The sequence below is a fragment of the Pseudorca crassidens genome, chromosome 2, assembly GCF_039906515.1.
Source record: "Pseudorca crassidens isolate mPseCra1 chromosome 2, mPseCra1.hap1, whole genome shotgun sequence".
Taxonomy (NCBI): domain Eukaryota; kingdom Metazoa; phylum Chordata; class Mammalia; order Artiodactyla; family Delphinidae; genus Pseudorca; species Pseudorca crassidens.
In genome coordinates, this window is record NC_090297.1 from 135,729,908 (window position 1) to 135,753,689 (window position 23,782).

The 23,782-nt window shown below is 41.6% G+C and overlaps 2 protein-coding genes across 6 annotated transcripts in view; one reads left to right on the forward strand and one right to left on the reverse strand.

Moving 5' to 3' along the window:
* The window catches only part of KIAA1614 (KIAA1614 ortholog), a 56,184-nt gene extending 51,653 nt beyond the window's left edge, over positions 1–4,531 (forward strand). Inside the window, exon 10 of the mRNA XM_067728814.1 lies at positions 4,364–4,531. Within this exon, the coding sequence (XP_067584915.1) occupies positions 4,364–4,440 (77 nt within the window). The 3' untranslated portion in view covers positions 4,441–4,531. The remainder of the gene's footprint in view (positions 1–4,363) is intronic.
* Positions 1–23,782, reverse strand: part of STX6 (syntaxin 6) — a 45,609-nt gene that overhangs the window by 6,646 nt on the left and 15,181 nt on the right. For 3 of the 5 annotated variants that reach the window (XM_067728822.1, XM_067728821.1, XM_067728824.1), the window contains exons 2-7: positions 21,626–21,795; positions 20,387–20,481; positions 12,027–12,089; positions 8,518–8,643; positions 7,181–7,287; positions 3,147–3,241 (exon numbers count right to left, since the gene is read on the reverse strand). In XM_067728822.1, coding sequence (XP_067584923.1) covers positions 3,147–3,241; positions 7,181–7,287; positions 8,518–8,643; positions 12,027–12,089; positions 20,387–20,481; positions 21,626–21,795 — 656 coding nt within the window. Of the gene's footprint in view, positions 1–320; positions 1,622–3,146; positions 3,242–7,180; positions 7,288–8,517; positions 8,644–12,026; positions 12,090–20,386; positions 20,482–21,625; positions 21,796–23,782 lie in introns of those variants that run through there. The other 2 variants (XM_067728823.1, XM_067728825.1) reach the window with 2 other exon arrangements.

The following is a 23,782-nucleotide window of genomic DNA, read 5'->3' on the forward strand; positions in this document are numbered from 1 at the left end:
CAAGGAGGCCCCGAGGGACAGAAGGGCCCACACAGGCTCCCGCCCACAATCCTGACTGCGTCCCCCTAACTCTCAGGGCTGCTGGGAAAACTACACAACACGAATACCCTTGCACCCTCTGCGGGCCCACAGTCGGGGCACAGGATGCTGTCTGTCGTCAGGACGCACCCTTCACTTGGGCAGACGTAGGAAGAGCAAGCCTCTCCACAGAGGAGCCCTGCTGTTTTGCACAAAGGGTCAGGCTGAGATAAAGCCTGACAATGCAGCTCAACTGCTGGAAGTAAGAGTTCCATTTAAGTAGAAATATAAAGGTGCATACACTGATTCACCGAAAGTTTATTTGAAAGCCTGCAGATTTTCGCACACCAGAGCTACTGAGAATCACATTATAAAAAGGTCTGAATCTAAGAAAATACACTGCAGAACTCTCCACAAAGCAATGCGCCAAGTCCACAAAACATGTACTTCAGTTACTTAAATGCCACGGACGGCAAAGTCTTAGAACCGGCCAAGAGAACTGCTACCAAACAGTAGTGAGTAAAGCAAGTACCTTCCTAGTGGCTCATCCTGCTCTCCATCACACATGCCAGAAACTCACTTAGTAACTGGGGATTAGGGTCAAGACCTCAAGTCCATCTGTTCCTTTTCTGAAACAAGACTAGTCCAAAAGGTGTGGGGAAGCAGAGCTGGCCTATAAGAATAATAGATAATAGATTATGGTATTAATAGATAATAGTATTAATCTGTTTAACTATCACTTCAGTGGTCCAGAAAACTCAAGTACCTAGCATTCTTTCATCTATTTTTAAATGTTTATGACAATTTAAAAGCCCTCTCATTAAAATGATTAGTCTATATTCTAGGATGATACAGTCAAGGTAAATGCTTCCTAACAAGGCATCCTGCCATCTCAGACCTCGATTTCCAATACTGAACCAGCTTCCCGTCAGCCTCTACCCAACCCTCCTCCCACCTCCACTCACTTTCTCTTCTGCAACTGAACTAAATAGGGGTTTTCATCAAGGAGGACAGCCATCACACAAGCTAGCACAACCCAGGAATGCTCTTTTAAATGCACTTCCCTCTGAAGTGTTAAGTTGCTTCTAGGAAGCATGAACTGGGCAACCCCGAGCTGTTACCCTAGCAGACTTACCCCCAGAAGGGGCGGGTATACTAACCACAAGGGCTTTTGTGACCTCAAGTCACAAAACTAGCTTTTTGCAAGCTCAGGACCTGCCTCAAAAAGTCAGGGGGAAAAAGGGGACTCCACGGGTTTTTTCCCCCTCCCAATATAGTCTCTTCCCCTAAAGAGAAAAGATGAACAACAGAATTTGGGAAAGTGAGGGGAAGAAAACCTTGGTATCCACACAAAAGAATATACTTTTTGAGGGTAGGAGATTGACAAGATTAGTCTCTCTTGGGTCATTCAAAATAGTAAGCATGGCGTCTTGGGTGATTTCTGCCCAGGAAGCAGCCAGCACTGGGCGGGGGTGGGGGGGGGGCGCGGAGGTCTCGCCTCTGCAGGGCTGTGGAGCATGGGCATTCAGTTACTGCCTAATCAAACTTCAGCGTGTCTTGACACTCTTTATGCACAGGCTTGGTTGAAAAGCAGTGAACTTTCCTAAAAGTTATGGAGGAAAACAAAGACAAACACAAATTGCCTCGCTGTCAAATTGCAGCCAACACCGCCAAGCAGGAGGCCCCGAGCAATTCTCTGGGGAGCAAACAGAGATTAAAATGAGCCCCACAGGCAAGCTGTCCAAACCTAAGGGCCTTTCAGGCTAAAGGCTCTGTTTCCTGGCTCTCTTTCTTAGACAAACATAACTGAAGTTCTTACTTTGCTCCCCAAACTTTTCTTCTGGGAGCAAGTAGGAGAAGGCATAAGCAGGCCTAGTGCTATTTATACACACCGAAACACTTACCACAATGCAAGTACTTTTCTAAATTATTCATACCCAGAATGCTGGGGACAAGGACACAGTGCATCTTTGTTCCGCTGCTCTTCTCCAAACAAAACTGGTGCTGAAGTAGCTACTTGACTTTGCGACTAATACATAAACTAGTGAGAGATCTGGTTGAAATTGGTTATATAATACTTCAGTAAAACGCTTTTTTTTTTTTAAAGAGGGGTTGGGTGGAAGAGGAGAGAATAGAGGGAAGCAGGAGAGGACTTTGCAAACCTCCCTCTAGGTGTGTGGAAGATGAACTAAGCTGGTGCCTGCCGCAGGCAATGAAGAGCCTGCTAGAAGCATGAAGATATTTGCCCCTGGAGAGAATGAAGGAAACCGGGAAGCTAGGAGCTTCCCTTTGTCTTGAATATAACAGGTCCTTTGCCCCCAGGGCCATCTTCCACCTGTCTTATCCTTTATTTTTTTTCAAACAAACATTTACTATGTACTAATACGTGAGAGACACCATTAAACGCTTGTACACTAATTATTTCATTTAATCCTCACAATGACCTTGAAGAATGTCTCAGTTCCTCCCTTCACCCGGAGACTCCCACAAAAAAAGGGAAAAAAAGATACTGGATTTTCTTTTGACTTAAAAAGGTATTATTTCTCATATAATAGGGAAGATGGGTTGTAGTAACAAAAAAAATAGTCACTGGAAAACATCTTCCTACACAGTAACTAATTTGAAAAATGTTGCTTCTTTATCTCCAGCCTGGTGCGAATTTGCTGGAATAGTTTACTACAAATTTAAATAAAAACAGTTTAAATGAGATCTGCAAGGCCATCTTATTCTGAAATGGTAGAGGTTTTTCTTTCGGTGAAAAGTCAGTCCAGGAGAAACAGTAACTGGCTCTTAATTACTGTTTTAAAATGAATTCCCTATTTTGGCAAGGAAATAGGAAAAAAAAAGAAAAAGAAGGATTTTGTAATTGTAAAGAAAGTTACTCCACCAGAAGGAACGTCATCTGACACCATCAGCCTTGCACGGTGCGGACCACAAAGGCACTTCCCAGGTGAAGGCCACGAGCAGGAGACAAAGCCCGTGCGTGCTGGTCTTCTACTCTCTGACCCCAAAGCATGAGAAAAATGCGCCAGAGGAAAGGGATCTGAATGGGCATACCTGTGAGAGACCCCCTAGACTGTGTCTCTAGAATTTAGTAAGAATTCTCGAGCTTAAAAGCGCATACATACCACTGGTCATGTGAGATACTTTTGCAAGTTTCTTCATCACATTGTCCAGCCGAGACTGAGTGCTCTCCAACTCGTGAGAGAAATCATCCAACATACTAGAAAGACAAGCAGACGCAGGAGGCAGCTGGTCAGCACAGTCTCCAGATACACTGGCCATGGATCCGGGCCTCAGTTTTAGCAAACATCCAACAGGCAACGTTGGGGTCAAGCCCCCAGTCTTTTATCCTTAGGACAAGGTATGTTTTTGATTTCAGAACTTTGGAAATTTAAAGAAGTAGTAAGTTACATACACTGTGTATTAGCCAAGACCCCAGCAGGGTCTGGGACAGTCCCCATAATCAAACACACAAGTTACTCTTTCTGCAAAGAAAACTATGAGGAGTCATAGCTGCAGTCAGTTCAGGTTAGGTTTTTCTGTAACATGAGTTTGCTGAAAAATTTTTTTTAATTTTGAATTTTTTAGAGCTTTCTAGATTTCAGAATTGCAGACAAGGCCAGTGTGGACCTGACCATACAATAATACAAACTCAGCAGCAGTGCAGTGTAGCAGAAAGAACGCGGTGTGAAGCCAGACAACCAGGCTTTGCCACTTGCTTCCTTGGACAAGGGACCCTGTTTGCTTATCTGTAAAATGGGGCAATCCTATCAGCGCAGCTTCCCTGCCAGGGTTCCTGTCATACACAAAGCACTTTACAGCAGTGTGAGTTAAGAAATACACTTTGATCAAATAAGCACCTCCTTTAAGGCACCCTGTGCTTTAGCATAAAGCTGGCGGCCTCAGGGCTGAGTTCCTGACAGTGTGTGCACCTCATCTACACCCACAGAGGACAAGCTCACACTGGTTGCTGTCCAAGGTGCAGGTGGGAAAGAAGACACCAAAATACTTATACCAACGGTGTTTAATTTCATAAATTACTAAGCATTCCAGACTTTTCAGCTTAAGATTAATATGTGATTATCCTGAGGCTGGAACGTGACACACCAATTAGCACCGGCGGGCTTATTAACCACGCTTTATTCCCCTGGCAGCATCAAGGGCAGCTAGAACTACCGGTCTTGGGCTGTGCCCACATGAGGCACCTGAGAGCCCTGCAGGATTCCGGCAACCAACTCCTCATTAAGTCAATCATTAAATAAACTCCATGTTGACAACTAAATAAACAAGCCTTTGTCCCTTACCTGAATTTTCAAATTAAAACATTTGTTGCTCATTTTAGATCCTGGTAGCATCTGGGCCCTGCAGCTGGCAGACCTATCCGGGCAGGGCCAAATGCTGAGCTACTTTTCTTACTGAAGACAAAAACGGGTAAGTCATCCAACCTCCAGCCCAAGTACACCCACTAACCACCCACTAACCAAGTTTCTAGCCCAGCTCCAACTAACTCAGCACTGTCCAAAAGAAATACAATGTGAGTCACATATGCCGCTTAGTATTTTTTAGTAGCCACATTAAAAGGGGGGGGGAATTAATTTTAACGACCTATTTAGCCCAATATACCTAAAAATTATCATTCTGACATGTAATTTTACATTTTATTCATACTAAGTCTTCAGAATCTGGTATGCATTTACGCTCAGGCCCTTCTCAGTTCAGACTGGCCACATTTCAAGTACTTGATGGCTGGTGGCTATTGTACTGGACAGCAGAGGTCTAAGTCCAAGACCCATGTTTTTTCCTTTTAATTTACTTACTATTTTTATTAGAGTTATACACATACACGGTTTGTAGAGCTAAACAGACCTACAAGGCCTCTTATAAAAAAAAAAACACAGCTGTCTCGCATCCCCGAGGGCCACTGCTTTCAGCCCCTCACACTGTTCTCTCGGTGCTTTTCTCCAGTTTTTGAAGCTACACGCTGGCACTTCAGTATCCTGACCCTGCTGACTGCGCACAATGAAAAGCTAGGGCTTGGCCCTCCTCCCATTCCATACCCCACATCAGCATCCTTCCCACTTCTCTTGCCCCTTCCTTCCTTCCAATATAACTGGGTCACGGTTTGATAAGGTCAACATTCAGGGTTTACACTATCATAAGTGAGGAAACGCTCCTCTCCCAGCTCGGGGGTTTGGGGCATGAATCACACCGCTCCTTGGCTCTCCCCTCTGGCTAGCCGAAGATTTGGCTTTCTCAGGTCTGTTGAGTCAGTAACCATTCATCTATTTTGCAGTATCTAAAATGTAAAGGTCATTGCTTCTTATTCCAAGCTCTATGTCCCCATAGATTTTTATGCCGTTAAAAAAAAATTCCTGGGCTTCCCTGGTGGCTCAGTGGTTGAGAGTCTGCACGGGTTTGTGTCCCGGTCTGGGAGGATCCCACACGCCACGGAGCAGCTGGGCCCGTGAGCCATGGCCACTGAGCCTGCGCGTCCGGAGCCTGTGCTCCGCCACGGGAGAGGCCACAGCAGCGAGAGGCCTGCGTACCGCAAAAAAAAAAAAAATTCCCTCTGTTCCTGTTCTAATGGACTTTAGAGAAAAAGCAGAGATAAGAGGTTGTGTTCAGTTCACCATCTGTAACCAGAAGTCTGCCAGGCTCTACCTCTACCCAACCAGGGAAACTGCTCAAGTAATTCGTCCTTTCCCATCCCCACAATACATTTGAGGGTAAGAATGCATTTTAGACAAATTAAACTGCATACCTAGATTCTTATTCTGCCAGCTTCCGACCTGGTCTCCCTGCTTCCAGTCTTTTCCACCGTGGTTCATCATCTAAACCACAGAATGATGGGCTTCCCCCAAAACATAAACCTGACCACGGCATTACTAACACAACCTTCGCTGGGGCTGTGTTTCCCACTGCCCTTTGAATAAAAAGTCCGAACTCCTTAACATGGCTTCTAGGGCCTTCCCTGATCTGTTCTCTGCCTGACTTCACTTCTGCAACCTCCCTCTCAATCCCCATGCTCTAGACACACTAAACCTCTCTGTTCTGTGCACTTTTTCACCCTGAAATCGTCACAGGGCTCTTTCTTCCTTCCGGTAGGCCCTCCCCTCTCCCCCGCTTCTCCCACCCAGTCTCACCCCACCTGGCTACCTTCTACTCATCCTTCTGGTCCCAGTTAAACCTCTCTTCTCTTCTCAGGGACTTTAGACTGAGTCAGGTCTGCAGTTCAGGCTATTAGGGCCCTCAAGGCACCACGCATCCCCTACCGCGGTAGCCTAGCCCTCCACTTCTGTCATCACTTAACGACTTGCACCATTTATGCAACATCTGTTCCATCCAGTGACCAGTAAACTCTGATGGCAGGGACACTGTCTATTCTCTGGGCTCCTCTGTGGATACCCAGGGGCCTTCCAGTAGAACAAGATGCCCAATTTGAATTTGTAATGAATGAATCCATAACGTTGAACACAAAATCGAGGTAGGAGAGTTTCTGAAATATCCTAGTGGAACGATTATTTTTTTCAGAAAAGGTATTTGTGAAATGGTAAAGGTATTATATATATATGGTAGCATTTAAGAATGCTGTTTTTGGTGTCATACTTCAGGAGTGCTCAAAGAGATTGTTCTTAAGGAAAAATAAGTCCAGTTATATTTTCTTGCGTTTTCTTCTTTTTCTTTTTGTGGGGGAAGAACTTTTTATCAGTTGGAATTAAATTGATACTTTTTTCCCCATAAAATTAAAATTAAAGATACAGAGCAGAAAGGCCAGTTGAATGTAGTGGGAGAGGCATGGGATGTTAAGTTAGCCCATGTCCTATCCTCTTTGGGACAAAAATCTCCACAGAGCTTACACAGCCGTATCAGTTTCACATTCCCATTCACAACAATACTTCAAATACCTGTTTGGAGGAATTTGTTCCTGTTTTTGCAGGTGTTTAAAAATGTTAATAACTTTGCCTAAACCCTGTTGAAAATTGTATCTGACAGATTCGCTTCTTTTGGAGAGGCCATTCTGTGAAACAGAATAAAGATGCAGCTATAAGCAAAATAGCTTTTGGTTTTACTAGCCACGTAACTGTCAGGCTCTTTACGGGTCCTTAAGACGGCTTTTCCCGCCATTTCTCTGCGGCAAGAGGGGCATCTCGGTACTCACACTGCCTGCTCCTCCAGCTCCCCTCCGATGCGCTGGGACATGTTCTTCAGCACCCCGATGCTGCCAGAGACCAGCTCCAACTGCTCATCCTGCTGTTCCACGATCAGCTGGTGCCAGAGAAATGGGAAATCAGCAATTAAAATCCATCTTACCTGGTTCCAAGCCCAGCACTCTAGCAGCTGCTAGCTTCCTTGCCAACTCGGGACAATTCACATTCAGAAGCAAAGCCCAGAAATCAAAGGACCAGACCGTTGCCTCGGAGAACATGCTGCTCAAAAGGCTGGGTTGTAAAGCTACTGATCTCCCCTGCTGATGCAGCTTGTGAGCAGTCAGCGGGGCTTGAAACCACCCAGAGAGATTTACCCTGGTTGGCTGAAGTCCAACAAGGGACAGACAATGGCCGAAAGCACCTGTGCAGTGACCACAGACACATGGGGACGCTTGGGAAGAGGAAGCCCGCTGCCAGGGTCAAGGTCTCAATCGGCAACAGCCGGCCACAGCTTAACTACAAGAGAACGTCTGGCAGATCTCTAGATGTGGGAAAACTACGCACACAGAGTCCTTTGCTCCCTCCTCAAGGACAACTAGAGGAGGCTCTGTGACAGCAAGCAGACAACTTCAGAGCCATAGTTACTTTTAACTGTGTTGTAGTCGCCTTTTTATTAAAAAAAAAAAAAAAAGTGTGCTTGGTTAATAGCAATGTAAGTAGACAAATGGTTAAGCAGACATGCTAACAGAAGAAGAACAAAAGAACACATAACCTACATTGAATATATAAAACACAGTATTTAAGAACCAGTAGTTTTGATGGATAGATAATCCTCAAATCCCCAGATACTTTATTATTAGCTTCCTTTTATTAATACAACTACATATCAAAAGCAACAATACAAGTGTAATCAACCTCACTTTCCTTCTACCCCTTAACCTCCACCAAAGCAATCATTTTTATATATAATGGAACCAAAAATTTCAATGAAAAAACAAGGACTGAATTTTTCTCGAAGTGCCTTTGTTGAACAAAAAGCCCAGCACAGAAGTGGAGGCTGGGGAAGAGGCTGCTGTGTTTTTAGATCAATGGCCTCCTCTGTCAGTTTCGGGTGTCTGGTCTGCTTTTCCTAAGAAATCTAATCAAGATTGGTTCTCTGGAAACTGTCATGCTCTGAAGGACGTTTTAAACAGCCTTTCTATATGCAGTCATCACACAGGTAGACTCAGGCAGCTGCAGGGCGAGCTCTGGTCCATCCTGCCTGTCAAGCCCCCGGGGTGGCAGAGGAGCGGGGAGGGAGGTACCTGGCCTCCCACCTCCCTGTGCTCGGCTGGTGGTTCTCAGGTACCTGCTGCTGTGCCTGTTGCTCCTCGATGAAATGGGAGTTGGCCAACTGGAGCTCCCGGTCAAGGCGCCCATATTTATCCATCGTTCCAGTGCTCCAGTTCTGTCCGCCACTGTCTCCTAGCAGGGCCTGCGAGAGTGGGGCAGGGGGCAGCAGGGCAGAAGAAACAAACCATTACTATCTCTGAACAAATACCCCATCACCATGATACAAAGATTTCTCCCAGTGCTCATAAGCTGGCCTCCCTGGGGTCAGCCTTTTATGTAGTGGTGTAGGGTAGTGCCTGTGGGGTACAATTTAAGGAATGCCGGGAAGGGTACTCTCTATTTCCAAGCTCTCCCAACGGGACTCACAAATGGGCTCTGTCCCATTAAAATGCCAATAAGTGTCAACTTGAAATCAACAAACACCCATCTGTGTACTGCTTTGTGGATCTAAAGGCACTTGGTCTCTGTGGGCCAGCTCTTCCTAGCACCCTTGGAAGTTCACCAGAGAGCTGTTGTAGGTTATAGTCTAACTGATTCCAGACAGCTAGAGTCCTTTCTATTTAAGTATGACCCAGGGAAGTTTTGGTTTTTGGGAGGGGGGAGGAAAGCATTCCCTAAAATGACAAGAAGCTAAGTCACAGCCCCTCACACACAGAAGGCGCAAGAACCATCGATGTGTATTCAATGTAACCCACAGATTAATCCCAATGCCCTTCAGGTGAACTAAAAGGCTACAGGTTTCCCAGACAGAACTGGGGGTTGCTTCACCAGGCAGCACAGTCACAGCGGGTGCGTGACCCTGATGACCCAGGCAAGCGTTGGCCCTGAAGTCAGTTCTCGACCTGGGCCCCCAGATGCCAGGGTCAGGTTTCTCAGTGTGAATTTGAGGAAGTTTGTAGCCAGAAAAGGATAAGTTTGGGAATGTCTTCCTTCCTTGAAGAGGCCAGCCAGCAATGTGAGCTGGCCCTGCCTGGAATGCCCACAAGCCTTTCTGACTTGGCCAAAGTACTGCTCAAACCAGCCCTGCACAAAGAATCGGAAGACGGTGGCGAATAGGATTCTTCTTCCTTGAAGAGCTGTCAGATCTTCTCACCAGGTACTTTTTAGCTCTGGAACTGTTAAAAGCCTACCTCACTACTTGGTTCTGTCTGAAAAGCCCTCCCATAGCCCCTCAATGTTGACATTAGCCTCACCTGACTTTCAGATGCGAATTCAGTCAAATGGCCACACCTGAGGCTAAGTTCAGGGCGGCTCAGGATGCATCTTAGGTTCTGAGCAGTTATGAGAAGAAAATCAGGAGGCCTGAGAGCTTCCAGCAGCCCAGGGCCTCAGTCAAGAGTCTGGATGGTAACTGTCTCTGGTATAAGGCAGACCCAAGGCTTTTTGGGGATGGCTCTGCTCCAAACTGGTTGCAGGGCTGTCAAGATTTCAAAGGTCCTGCTCGTTCTGATGCGAAGGCTCTAAGGACTCTATGGAGGATACTGGGGCCTAGTGATAATTTTTTCAAGGTCAGAGAAAGGCTACAGTGCATCATTAGGCTATGGGCAGAGAACTGGAGCTCCCGGGGTCACAGGGCTATTTTTTCTAGCTTACCTGTGGTCTACTCTTGGGGGGACATATGTCATGCTGCTAAGAGTCATCTGTGCTTTATTGTGAGGCAGTTTAGATTTCCTCAGTCTGACCTCCAGGAGTCTGGTTAGTGGGAAAGAAGATAGAGGGCCCGGAGCACCAAGGACCAGCCTGTGTGTAGGTGCCAGAGGAGGAGGTCCTGGCTAAGCCAGGAGCACCTGGTGCTAGATGAAGAATCGAGGTGGACTGTGCCTGTGTGAGTGCTTAGAGAACCCTGGCCCCGCTTTTCCTTGAAACCCTGTGACTCGGAGACATTTTACTCACCGCCCAAAACAATATTCCCAGCCATACCTGGAAAGGCTACGTATAAACACACATTTTATTTATTTATGTTAGTTCAAATATACTATCTAGAGAATAAAAATTCAAATAGAAGTAATAGAGGATAGGTGTTACTATTCACTGTCGAAACTACTGATACTTCAGGTAACTGTCACTCAACTTCTGTAAGCTGAAGCAGAAACGAAAAGAGGACTCCAAAACTTGGCCAGCCTGCGGCCGTTCACTAGCTTCTCTTAAGAGTTAGTGCCAGACAGGATGGCTAGCTAATGGCTTTCCTAGCTGCACTGAGAAGAGCAAGGAGGGTAAATGGGAAGAAAAAAACAATGACTTGGAAAATGAGATGCAGGGAAAGGAAACAGGATTAAGTTAGGCGATATTTAGAGAGTCCTCTCCCCTTTTCAAGCTTTTATAATACTTGTTTTCAAAATTAAGTGGGTCAAGAAACACCTACAGGTATAAAGTGAGCATTTACATCATAAACTACTGATTCCTAGTTAGTTAAAAATGCCGAGCTGGGCTTCCCTGGTGGCGCAGTGGTTGAGAGTCCGCCTGCCGATGCAGGGGACACGGGTTCGTGCCCCGGTCCGGGAAGATCCCACATGCCACAGAGCGGCTAGGCCCATGAGCCATGGCCGCTGAGCCTGCGCATCTGGAGCCTGTGCTCCGCAACGGAAGAGGCCACAGCAGTAAGAGGCCCGTGTACCGGAAAAAAAAAAAAAAAAAAAATGCTGAGCTGATTTCTTCAGTTAACAGTCTAATAAATTCAAGGACTGGGTCTCTTGTAGCTTTTATTTTTGATGTGTCAATATCTGGGCTTTGGTTTCTGAAATTAGGTTTCATAATTTATTTGTAATAACTTATAAAAACTGGACCTCGGGCTTCCCTGGTGGCGCAGTGGTTGAGAGTCCGCCTGCCAATGCAGGGGACATGGGTTCGTGCCCCGGTCCAGGAGGATCCCACATGCCGCGGAGCGGCTGGGCCCGTGAGCCATGTCCGGAGCCTGTGCTCCGCAACGGGAGAGGCCACAACGGTGAGAGGCCCGCGTACAGCAAAAAAAAAAAAAAAAAAAAAAAACTGGACCTCACATCAAAAAAACAAAAGATACTTAAAATGGTGAAAGATTTAACACACGTTAAATTAACACACATTTAAGTTTCCTCAAATGCTTTACATAAAATTTCAATCATTAAATGTCTAGTGAGTTCTATGCATAGGCAATGTAATAGCAGCTAGAAATAAAAAGAATAAAAAAAAAGAAAAAAGACCATGACACCATCCCTCCTAACTCACGAAGGAGCTTGAGGTCCAGCAGAGAAAGTAAGCAATTACAGCTCTTAACAGAGCGCCTGGTACAAGGAATACGCGCAACAGGTGCAGAATAAATGGCCTGGGGCAAAGGCTCTAAGGTACGCAGAGGGTGCAACCGGAGCCCAGAGGAGGAAACCAGAGGGTGTGAGGGAGGGGGGCGGAGGCGAGGCTGCCTGCCAGCGTCACTACGGGCTCAGCGCACAAGGTCTTCTGCCTGAATACATGATACACGAAGTCAGAATTTTTAAATTCCAAATATCTCTGTATTTTCTTTGATTGATACTGTATATTCTGACATTTACCCACCTGTCTATTTTTCCTTTCAGCTAATGCCTGCACAGATGAAGTTGACATCTGATCCTTCATGTCCTAATGAGATAAATAGAACACCAGAAAACAAATGAACATCCTTAAACAAAATCATGGTTAATATTTTGCACACTAGCAAAATATGCATAATTTATTATTAATTTTTAAACAAAAATACAGCATTCTTTGACTTCTATTTTCAGTCTCAAAAATAAAGGAAATAAAGAGAAGGACATGCCCTTGAAAAGAAGTAACCTGGATACTAAATTTAAGTATGAGGAAAGAGAAAGTACTTCCTGGGTACCTACCATAGGCCGGAAACACTGTTAAACATGTACACATATGATCACTGACTTTCCACAATGCCCCTGTGAAGCTGGCATTACCTTCATTTTACAATTGAGGACACTAAGATCTAGAAAGACTAAGATACTTTCTCAAGGTCACATAGCCAGTAAATGGCAACCCTGAGGTATACAAACAAAAGCTGTGTTCAAGGGCTAGCATCTTTAAGCATAATACATGTAAAAAAAACCATGCACTTTATGATAAAGTATATTTACCATTACATGCCAGAGAATATTTTCAAATAGTGATAAACAGGTAACGTTATTTTACTTGAGTTGCATTCATGTGAAGTATAGACTATTTCTAACACCAGTATTTTCCAGAGTGGTATCAAAAATAATTTTGTATGCAAAGAAAAATGAATTACTTAATCTAAAAACACTTGGGGATTCCCTGGTGGTGCAGTGGTTAAGAATCCACCTGCCAATACAGGGGACACAGGTTCGAGCCCTGGTCCAGGAAGATCCCACATGCCATGGAGCAACTAAGCCTGAGTGCCACAACTACTGAGCCTGCGCTCTAGAACCCGTGAGCCACAACTACTGAGCCCATGTGCCACAACTACTGAAGCCGTGTGCCGCAACTACTGAAGCTGTGTGCCTAGAGCCCATGCTCCACAAGAGAAGCCACCACAATGAGAAGCCCGCGCACCACAACAAAGAGTAGTCCCCGCTCACTGCGACTAGAGAAAGCCCGCGTGCAGCAACAAAGACCCAATGCAGCCAAAAATTTTAAAAATAAAAATAAAACACTTTATTAAATATGAGCCATTTGCATCATATTTAACTACAACCCAATATACTTTAAAATAATTTCAGCTGAGTACATGATTATTATAATACAATTTTTCTTGAAAAATAAAAAGGATGCCAAAATACTTTATAATTTCCTGTTGGCAAGTAGGCTATTTTAGAGGTGCAAATGCTGAAGTATTAGGCTTTAAAAAACTTCTTCCAAGACCCAGGACAAGTGAATGGTAGATGAGACAGTGCCACTGCTTTCCTGATTCCTACTATGAGAAGTCTGAATGACAACCACCTTGCTGCAACCTTCAAACTGCCTGATCCCTCGCTCAGCAAATACCGACTGATGCCCAGTGCGTGCCAGAGCACGGCAGTGACGATACAGACAGTGTCCTTGCCTGACGGAGTTCACATCATGGTGGACAAGAGGCAAACAGCAGTCACACACACACTTCAACAGGGTGACTTGCATTTTGGGAAGGAAGGGAGTCAACGGGGCTGAAATCCAGTGAGTGAACGCCACTTTAGAAAGATGGGGGTGACACTTGATCGAGACCTGAGGGCCGAGAATGAGCCCACCACAGAAAGAGCAAGGGCAGAGAATTCCAGGCAGAGGAAACAGCAAGCACAAAAGCCTGGAGGCAGGAAAGGCTCAATGCTTTAGCTTTTGAGAAGGAAGGCCCGATTGTCTGAAGGAGCCACTGTGTGCTGGGTGTCGGAGGGAGGATGTAAGACACGTCTGGCCAAAACACGCAGGGCCTTCAGGCTGCTTAGATTTTATTCCGAGGCAGTGGTTGGCAAACTTCTTCTGTAAAGGAGTAGACATTAAATATTCAGCCTTTGTCACATTTTTTTTTTTAACCACCCTTTAAAAAAGGTAAAACCATTCTTAGATCTCATAGGCCACAGACTGCAGGCCCCTGCTCTAAGGCAATGGAAAGCCCTTAAAATATTTTGAGCAGGGCCATGGAGTATTCTGGTTCATGTTTTAAAAGATCGCTTTGGTTATTCTGTGGGAAAAATGTTGGCAATTAAGCAAAGCAGAAGTAAAGAGATCATTTTACTGCCACACATTAAAGTGCTGCCCACGATGGGAAAGGCGCCTCTAGGAACAAGTGCCCTGACGTTGGAGGCCTTCAACAAGAAGGTATGTGAGCCCTTGGAAATGACACTGGGCAAGTAGGGTGTCGTTCACCCACTGGATTTCTGAGGGTGCTCTACCTGGGGTCCAGCTGACCCATAAATTCTAAATTTTATCTGTTCACAAACCTCAAAAGAAAAAAAAATTATATATATATATATATATAAGAAAGCCACCCACAGAAACTGAGAAAAATTTACTTAGTAAAAAAAAGTATCACCATAAAAATGGAGGTATTGGTACATTTAAAACAAGGGAAACTTAGTGATATAAGCCATGTTTCTTAAATGTTTGAGATCTACCTGAGTCAGTCACCTGAGGTGCTGTTAAAAATGCAGGTCCCTGGACCCCACCCAGCCCTACTAAGTCAGACTCTAAGGAACAGTTTAACAAGTCTCCCAGGTGAGAAGCTGTTCGAGAAGCTTCGATCCCCACAAATTCTAGAAGCCTTCAAAGGAGACCATTATGCTGTTATCTCCTGGACTGCAGGATTCCTTTTCTAATTATCAATTAAATTGGAGTTTAAGATGATATTCTGATATTCAAACAATATGAATAGTACAATCCCATTTATTTAATATATATTAATAACTACACAAAGCAAATATCTGAATTGTTCACTGGTGGGATAATATATGCTTTTTTTAAATGCATTTAATACATTTTACAGTAGCCTTTTAAAAAATAATGAACATTACCTGCATAATAAAAATATCAGCCCACATGTATGGAAAAAGTGACTTTGAAGTTCCAATTGAACTTTGATCACTGTCTGTAGAATGTGTTTTTGCTGTTAGAAGGTAGGACAGTGAGGGGGGCAGTAATGACTGTAAAAGCACACAAGGGGGCTTCTGGGGGGTGCTGGGAATGCTCTGGAATGCTTCTGGGTTGGCTTCCATGGTTGTGATCAGTTTATAAACTCTTTAAACTGTATATTTGGGGTGCATGCACTTTTCTGTACTATTATAACTTAATAAAAATGTTTAAAAGAAAACTACTGCTCTTGAACAATGGCTGGAAGGTAAACTAGACCAACCCTTTGAAAATAAATTTGGCATTTTGCATTAAGAGCTTTGATATTTGTAACAAATATCCACTGCCTTGACCCAGTTATTCTAATAGGACTTATTTTAAGGAAATGATAGAAAATATAAACTGAAACAGATATGCAAAGATGTAAACTGCAGTGTTATTTACAATATGAAAGAAAAGTAGAAATAAGCATCATATCCAAATAAGGGAATAGTAACTTACAGTAAACCTATACACAATGTAATATCGTGCACTAGACATTACACTTAGAAAGAGTTCGGTGAACAGACAATTCACAGAAAAACACAAATGATCAAACATGAAAAGATGCACTAACCCATTAATAATCAAAGAAGTGCAAGTTAAGAGATATTTTTCCCAGTTAGATTGGGAAAGATGAAAAAGATGAACACTACTTAGTGTTGATATAGGTATTAAGGAACACGGAATCTGCACTCTGCTTTTAGAAATATCATTGATAAGGTCTCTTTGCAAGATACTTTGAAAATATTAACCAATGTTTTAAATGTGCATTTTCATTGAACTTTTTAGTACTTAAATATTCAGGATATGCTCACAAAGATGGTTCCTGAAGTATGATTTACAATTGCCAAAAATTAACAACCACCTAATATCTACCAATAGGGTCAATGATCAAACAGATCATAATAGAACCAGGTTAGAGAAGAGGTTAAGAGCATAGTCTTTCATGTCAAAGACCTGGGTTCAAGCTTAGTTACGCTTTTTAGTAACTATGCAAAGTTGTGCAAATTACTCAATTTTTCTAAGTGCCTGTTTCTTCTGTATAATATTTTATAGGGTCATTGGGGGGACTGATAAAGTATGCAACCATTAAAAAGGATAATCTAAATCTACTCTATCCAATAGCTATTAGCCAATTACGGTTACGTATTGAGATCATGAAATGAAGTCAGTGTAACTGAGGAATTAAATTTTTAATTTTATTTAATTTTAATTAATTTGGATTTAAATTCAATTACTGGAAAACTTTCACATGTCTGGAAAATACACGGTGTGCACATCAACCTTTTCAACTGTATTATAAACTCTAAATGCGATGAAGTATCCCCAATGAAAAGTTCACTTCTGAATTGACATATCCTTAAGCGTAAACTATATGCCAGACTTAGAAGTTTTAGTAAAAAAAAAGTTTTAAAAATTTAACAAAAAATCTCTATTACTTTTATATTGATTATATGTTTAAATAATAATCTTCTGGATATACTAAGTTAAAAAATACATTAAATTCACTGTTTCTTTTTACTTTTAAAATATGACTACTAGAAAATTAAAGATAGCTTGCATTTTAGTATTTCTATTGGACAGCACTGGTCTAGATATATCTGTACTGATACAAGACTATGTCCACAATATTTTTTCATAGAAAAAAATTACAGACTAATGTCATTTCTTTTAAAAGTGTACTTCAATGTCTACAAGATGGCTAGAAAAAATACTTAAAAGTGTGATTTTTTTTTTTTAGGGAGTGGAATTACAGAATGGAGGGACATTTCACCTTTCTTAATCAAAATTATCTGCATTTTAAAAATAGTATGAATTACTTTTAATTTTAAAAATTAAAATAAAAAATGCTTATGACTGCATAACAGTATGATCACAACTACGTAAAAAACACAACAAAATTTTGTGTTTACGTTTCTTACTTTGAGTTTAGGTTTTTCTATTTTTTCCTCTTGTAAAATTTTTCTAATTTTCTTTGAAATGAGCACGCGTTACTTTAATGAAATACACGGTTTAAAGTTCCAGTTTAAAAATTTTCTGTTTAATAAAATATGTGTGTGGGGGTATATGTTAGCTCTGATGGTCAGTGAACTCAACAGCTGTGTGGTGCGCATCCTGTTTGGGGCCATGGCAGATGGTAAAGAGCTATGGCCTTCACTTTCAGGATGGTACTTTTTTTATGTAGTGTAAAAGTTGCCAGATACCATACCACAGATTACCTTCTTATTAGGATATGGAATTTTAAACTATGTCACTAAACAGTTTTGAGCATTTTTTAACCACCTGTCATGCCAAAAACATAATTACTCATCATTTTTTTTAAAAAAAAAAAACAGTTATTTGTTGTTGTTTTGGCCATGCTGTGCAGCTTGTGGGTAGTTCCCCGACCAGGGATTGAACCCGGGCCCTTGGCAGTGACAGCGTGGAGTCCTAACCACTGGACCGCCAGGGAATTTCCTCATCTTTCTAATACAAGAAGTTTAGAACAAGCAGTCAAGACAGCAGTTAGTATCGATAAAAAATGGTTCACCTGCCAAAAGAACAACAACGGTCCCGGTTGTTTATGCTCCTGTTCCCATTTTATGCCATCTTCCAAGCTGAGTGAACGGCACACTGTAAATCCCAGTGCTTCCCACTCAGAGGAGTCACATCCCAGTGTCATTTGTAACCACAGAGTATGACTCACCCTTTTTGATTAACCAAAGCCATTTCTATCTTGACTTATAACTGACTACCAACAATTCCTGGGTTTTAAGAGGTTGGATTTTGGGGAGGCGGTGCTATAGTTCTGACTGCCTTTGAAAGTTTAAACAAAGTTGGAGAATGTTAGTGAGGATCATTTAATTGATAAAACTGAGATCCAGAGAGGCTAAATGACTTGCCACGCTGAAAATGTATTAAGGTCTCAGCTGAGCCTAGAACTCAGGTCTCCTCACCTCTCTCACTGTTCTGCCATTCACTGCAAAACCTTTCACTACTAAATTAACCCCACGTCCCTTCTGCAATAGATTTCCATAACACGAACATCTCACAAGCGAAAACTCTGATGTATACGTGACTCCACAAATGTAAAAATGATGACCTCAAAAGTACCAAGGTTATATAAACAAAAACAAGAATGTTTTGCTTTCTTTAGTAAAAACTGCCAGCAAAACTTAATAAAAACTGCACGAACTTAAAAGACGTTTTGAAAAACATATACAAAACTTTTTAAACAAAAATGACTTATTAAAACACAGTGGACATTGAGAAGATAAACAAAAATAACTTATTAAAAAGCAAAAACAGTGGACGTTAATTGAGAACAAACACAAGAGAAAGATTTAGTTCTTCAGGTAGAACAGCAACAACAGATGTATAATGCCCTAAGAAGGAGAAAGCACAATTGGCATACACTGTGGATCAAAAGGTATTCCTTTAAGCAACTAAATGAAAACCCACTGATAATGGTAACAGGAGCTTACATAAACTTGTGATGTACAAATTCCTAATCTGGGCTTGGTCTTGCGTTTCATTTCCCCAAATTGCTAACTCTCTGATCCCACAATATCAGCGTCCTCCAAGTGGAACCCAGAGAGTTCTGGATACAAATATTGTTCAGCTGAATGCAATAATATTGAATCAACACAATACTTTTTTTTGAAAAAAATCAAGTTGGCATCAATTACCACTTCTCTTCTACAAAACCTCAATTAGAATTTATTAAAATCAGATGAGCAAAAACTCAGTTAGGTACTATTAACCCATCACCAGCAAATAGTAACAGCTTTCAAAAAGGAGTCATAAATTAGAAAAATGATTAAAAACTCTAAAACATTCAGTTGGGTCACACAGTTGAGTACAGTTTAGATCTCAACTATAAAAGGACTGCAACATTATGAAGTATGGACTTGATTTAGAATACTTCTTTCAAAGAACGTACTTTAAAAAGCTTTTCAATTATTATAAAATGAACTTTGGATTATACTTCCAATTATACCAACTCACTTAACTTTTACTATGTTGACCTCTGAATTTCAATTTGCAGAATTTACAAGTACTACCTTGCAGAAAAACAAATATAATGGTTAAAGTCAAGAATATACGCTTCACTGCAAGGCACCATTTAAATACCAACATCTACAGAAGTCATTTTCAGAAAAATCTATCACAAAAAATTTAAAAAGCACATACTACATTTATAAAATAAGGAGTTGGGAAATTATTTACCTTAACAAAAAAATACATCACCCAACAACAGGGCTTCCTTATCAGAAGAGCCTCTGAACTGGCTAGAGACTAGGAGCGTCTAATCCAAATGTTCATCGTATAGATGGGGCACCTAGGTCTAAAAAGGTTACTGCCCCCATTACAGTGTGGGTTTATTTCTAAACAATTTAGGTACATGGATACAGAAAGGCAACTAATGAGTAAAGGAACAAGAATATTTAAAGTGCAGTGATAACCTACCATCTGAAATAATTTCAAAAGGAAATCACATGACACGGAGTCTTTGGCAAGCACACACCAAGGTTCCCGCCTAAGATGACTCTTAAAAAGCCATATGTTAGCACTGGTATGATCCCAAGTCTTTTTATTCAAGGAAGCTGCTTTCTAGTACATATGTTAAAGACAGGTGGTTCTCCTACATCTAGTTATGCTAATCAACTGGCTTAGCCATATAGTTTCAAAATATAAACATATCTTAACGATACAAGATTTCACTTAAATGCTATTTTCTCTTAGGTTTTTTTAATAATAGGTTATTATCTAAATAATTTGAGACTGAAGATTTGTTCCCTTGGATTGATTTTTTACACGCTGATAGATGCCTGCTTGCTCTGGATAACTCCCGAAAGGCTGTCAAGCCGTTGTATATGGAAATGTCAGTAAATGGGTTGCAAGAGTTCCAGAAGCAATTCAGATGGTGGAAGAGGCCGCCATCCAAACCCAGTAAGAGTACCCTTCACAATGCAAAGGGATTACCAATCAATCAGGAAAGCAAATGGTTTCTACAACAGCAGTTCTTCTTTTTGTCTAGAAATACAGTATACTAAGAAGTAAAGAGGAAAAAAGATAACTGCTTTGGAGGAATGAGAGGTATGGACAGGAAGATTACAGTAACCTTCCCAAAGCCAGCAGCCTACTCTCTCATTTTTGCCCTGAGAAAAAAGGCTGACCAATACTAAAAACAGATTGCTTTTCAATCAGAGAAATATGTAGAAAACTGGCATTTAATTCATATTAAAAAGGAGTTTCAGAGTTGACCTATTAGTTTAAATTAAAGGGAAGAGTTCAGAGAAGTCTGGCTATTTCTTGCACAAATTACACAGTAAGATCACATCCCTTACCCTGACGACTTGCCGAGTACTTGTGATGAAAGCTTTTCTTATACTCAATTCAGTTGCATCGAGGTTGAATTTCCTAGGATTTGCTTCGACTATGCGTGGGTCAAAAAGTCAAGGTAAAGCAATTTCATCATCGAAAACCTAACAACCAACATCATGTGAAACCACAGAATCTCTCACAGCAATAAAATGTGGCCCAGCGTTTCTGAACACATAGTCAACTTGGCACTAATCATTCTCAAACTTTCTCTGCCCACAGCTAGATGAGGATCCTTGTGCCCTGAGGCAGAGATGACCTGCCTGGGTTCACTGCAAACCCATGGGTGTCTGACCACAGCCGAGCTGGGCTCTTCCAGATGCCTGCCAGCACGTTTTTTGACTCCAGATCACCTTTCCCAGGACACCTTTTGTCCTGGGAAACAGCAAGCTGTTTTCATTTGCCATTCCAACTCATTCCACTTCTGTCAAGAAGCTAACTCTGCTTCTTAACCTAGAGATCGAGGCTTCTTTTGTGAAGCTTTCCTGCTCTCCTCACCCCCAGCTTGGTTCTGCTGCCCCGTGTCACTCACATGGCTCTCTGTACTTATCTCTTATCATCTGCAAGTATACACTTATGCCAATATTTGACTAATGTCTGTTTCTCCCGCCCCCAAGTCCCTCTATACTCCCATGGTAAATTCTACAAGGGCTGGTATAGTTTTGCTTATCAATCCAATCTCAGTAACTAACAAAATGTCCAGCACATAGCACACTCAATAACTATTGCTGAATGACGAATATCTATTAAAACTTTTGTCCTCTTATCTCACAATTTCTCTATCTCCCCCAATCTTTTTCTCATCCCTCCTACCTCGAGGGAAGACATATCTCCCTGTAACTGTGCTTTTGATCCCACTCCCTCACATATTTTGTTCCACTAGTTTTAGAGAACACATTTGTCTTTTAATAATTTAAAAGGTGCCCCGGGGTCACTGTGATTAATAGAAATTATGGACTCCACATCCAGTCTGACTCCAGGGTCCAAGCTCAAAATCACTGCACTATGCCACCTTCACGTTGCAGGATTTGACTACTCTACCTTAGATTACTGGTCAACGATTTTAAGTGTGTCATGGTACGAATAAGGGCAACATCAATCAACGATAAAAGGCAATATCTAATCTATGTACTTGAGACATCTAGATGAAACTTGTCCATCTGTCTGCTTGCCTCACGTGGCACAGACACTGCAGAAAAGGATATTGATGGTTTCGTCAAGGTCCTCTAGATCCCACTCTATGCTCCGGAGGTTGTTTCTCAGCTCGTTGGTGGTCCAGTCGATTTCTTCCCTCGTGGCTGTGGATGGGTCCTGGAGGAGCTCTGTCCATCTCTGAAACAATCCCTGTGCAGTGTTGACTGCTTTCTGTACCTCTCTGTATTCAGGTGAAGGGAAAGGAGAGATATGAGACAGCATGTTCCACGAGCAACTTATAAGACTTAGGTGAACCTTTACGATCAGACACCATCCTCAGCAACCACCATTCCCCAAAGTGTTTTTAAGTCGTTACAAAAGGCTCTTCATGGACAAATATCAAAGTTCAAAACTTTAAAATAATAGGCTGAGTATTATATTCTCAGCTCATTTCAAAATAAAACAGCCTCTACTTAAGCAGCTATAATTACCAAGTCTGTTTGTGAAGGACAAAATTTAATTTTTCTAACGGACTGTCCTTAAAAGTAGTCTAAGAAGCTATAATATAAATTAACTAAAGGGCCGTTAACATTCACACATGTTGCCAGTTGGAGTGAAGTAATTTATATTCAGAAGAAAAGGTTCTAAAACAACTTTCCTTTTCCTGGGGAGGTTCGTGTGGAAGAGGGGTAAAAAAGGATAGAAGGAAAGGTTACTCTTACACAGCTAGTCTTTTAGAAGGCAACTATTTTAATCTGAGACATTTTAAAATCCAATATCTCATTAGAAGATTCCTAAACATTATTAGCTTTAAATTTATCTACTTTCCTGGATTAAGCAACTCTGTACAGCAGATTCGTGTGCTTCATGTTTAGGGAGTGAGACTAGGCCATTAAGAGCAACGGCCTATTTTGCTTTTAGATTAGATACAGTCACAAGGTCTTAAAAACTCCTCGCCTGCCCCTGCCATTGGGCCAGTATCCACCATTTAAATATTATAATCTAACACTACCACATATAAAAGCCATAAAGGACTCATTTTATAATCATGGTCTCTTGTGTACAAAGATTATAACCTTCATGCTCCTAAACTAAGAGATCTGTTTTGATCCTTCTATGATTTCTTAACCAGTTCTTCTGGGTGTTCAATCAGTGTGTTCGTTACCTATTGCTTTAAAACAGAAATTGCACGCATCCTATTCCCTCTGACATTTCAAGTACCAGAGGAGACAGCACTAACAACATGAAGAAAGGTGACTTACAAAATCTTGAACTGTGAATACTGATGAGAGCTAAGAAGCTGAATGTTAAATAGAGAATACAGCCATTGGGACTAGCTGAATAAATCACTGAGCTACGCAGCCAACAATGAATCTACCAAGGTTATGTTCATAACCAGTTCACGGGTTAGGCAAGTCCCCTCATTTTTCCTCTCACATCAGTCTTATGCTTTTAGCGCCAAAGAGAAACTCTATTGAGACAAAAAGAAGAAGGACTAAGTAAGTGAGATGTCAATCTGCTATTTTTACTCTATACTGAGGTTTCTGGCTGATTTGGTAAAGAAAGAGGTATACATTTTGCCATAATATGAAGTACTTGGTTTATTTGTAAGTGTTGAATGTCCTCTATGACAACAGAAGACAGAGTTAAAAAGGTATCTAAAATGATATCTCATTCTAAAGAATATGAAAATTATCAGTTCTGTAAAGGAAATCTGAATTCCTTTTCGAGAACTAGAAGCCTCAGGCTAGGGTATACCACGTTCTCCACACCAGTAGACAACTAGGATGCCGGAATTAAACTCTTAAGCAGTGATCCATAAACTTTTTTGGTCTCAGGACTCTTTTGTGCTTTTCAAAATTACTGAAGACTCCAAAGAACTCAGATTAATGTGGACTCTATCTATTGCCACTCACTGTATTAGAAATTCAAACAGATATTTAAAAATATTTACCAATTAATCAAACATAATGATGAAATTATGATATGTTAATGTTTTCGCCAAAAATTTCTAAAACAACAATATTTAGTAAGAAGAGTGGCACTGATTCACATATTTGCAAATCTCTTTAATATCTGGTTTAACAGTAGACAGGTGGATTCTCACATCTGCTTCTACATTCAGTCTGTTGACACACGTTTTGGTTGAAGTATATGATGGAAATCCAGCCTCATACAGATAGGTAGTTGGAAAAGGGAGGAGTATTTTAACAGTCTTTTCAGATAAT